Source organism: Solanum tuberosum, unplaced genomic scaffold (genome assembly GCF_000226075.1).
Source record: "Solanum tuberosum cultivar DM 1-3 516 R44 unplaced genomic scaffold, SolTub_3.0 scf00348, whole genome shotgun sequence".
NCBI lineage: Eukaryota > Viridiplantae > Streptophyta > Magnoliopsida > Solanales > Solanaceae > Solanum > Solanum tuberosum.
In genome coordinates this window covers 280,943-282,148 of record NW_006239285.1, presented here as the reverse complement: position 1 = coordinate 282,148, position 1,206 = coordinate 280,943, and the positions used below count along the sequence as shown (strand labels likewise).

General features: G+C 33.2%; 1 protein-coding gene across 1 annotated transcript in view; it reads right to left on the bottom strand.

Annotated features, from left to right (window-relative positions):
- Positions 1-432: 432 nt before the first annotated feature.
- Positions 433-1,206, bottom strand: part of LOC107063451 (two-component response regulator ORR26-like) — a 2,126-nt gene continuing 1,352 nt past the window's right edge. The window contains exon 3 of the mRNA XM_015315354.1: positions 433-821. Within this exon, the coding sequence (XP_015170840.1) occupies positions 433-821 (389 nt within the window). The remainder of the gene's footprint in view (positions 822-1,206) is intronic.

The following is a 1,206-nucleotide window of genomic DNA, read 5'->3' as shown; positions in this document are numbered from 1 at the left end:
ATGTGTTACTTTTTCTTTAAAATTTGAGTCTATGATGCCTACCAGTACATAGTAATACTAACATCTACTCTTCTTTTGTTGAGTGCAAATCTTATTCATGGGGTTCCTCCAAAACCCCATATCTAGCGTAGACTTTATTTTTTATCACAGGGTGGTGTTCAGGCTACCAAGGATCATCTTACAATTCATGTCCATGTTTCATACACGGGGACATTCAATCTTAATTTTTAGTTGTTAGACATTTTAGTGGAATTGACTTTGTTTGTGGAGTTGTTACGATGACTTTCAGTTCTTGGAGAGTTGTTAAATAAGATTTTAACTTATTTATGAAGTTTATTTATTTATAAAACTTTGTTAGACATAATATTGTTGATTTGATGGATTGATTTTAATTTGCTAAGTTTAAGTCTTAAGGGTTTCTCCAGTGGAGGGTTAGTGAGAAGACTTACTCTTCATGCCAAGTTTTGAAACGACTTCCACGAATTTGTCATGAAGGGGATCTGTCCAAACAACTCTACTCTTCTTTGACGGTGGAGATGAACTCTGTTCGCTTTCAGTCTCTTCACATTTTCTCATGGACTTGTCCCTCTCACTGTTCGACGATGAAGATTCAATATGAATTACTTCATGGGGGATTCTTTCATTGGTATTGTCTTGATTCTGTTGATTAATAACATGTTTGCCTTTATGATTCTTTCCCACAGTAGCATAATTCCACAAATAATTAATATTGTTCTGTGATATGGGCTTCCCCATAAACAAAATAACTCCACTCTCAAGCCCTTTCATAATTGTACTTTCTTTTTCATCGGCTGATAAAACTGGTCACATTCAATAATACAAATTTAAGTCATAGAAAAAACTAAATAAAAGGGACGAGGTTATATGAAAATAGCAAAAGCAAGCCTTTGGGTGTGTTTGGTATGAAGGAAAACATTTTCCGGAAAATGTTTTCCAATTTTCTCATGTTTGGTTAGGTTAAATGTTTTGGAAAATGTTTTCCAAATCAACTCATTTTCCTCAAATTTAAGGAAAATGACTTCCCTTCAAAACTTAAGGAAAACATTTTCCAAAACTTTCTTTCAACTTCAAATTACAATTACTCTTTTGTTGAAAAAATCAATTTATTTTGTCCCTACCCTCAAATCAGCCCCCCAAATAATAATTTTAAAGCTTGTTTTTAAATTCAATTTTTTTGCCCCACCC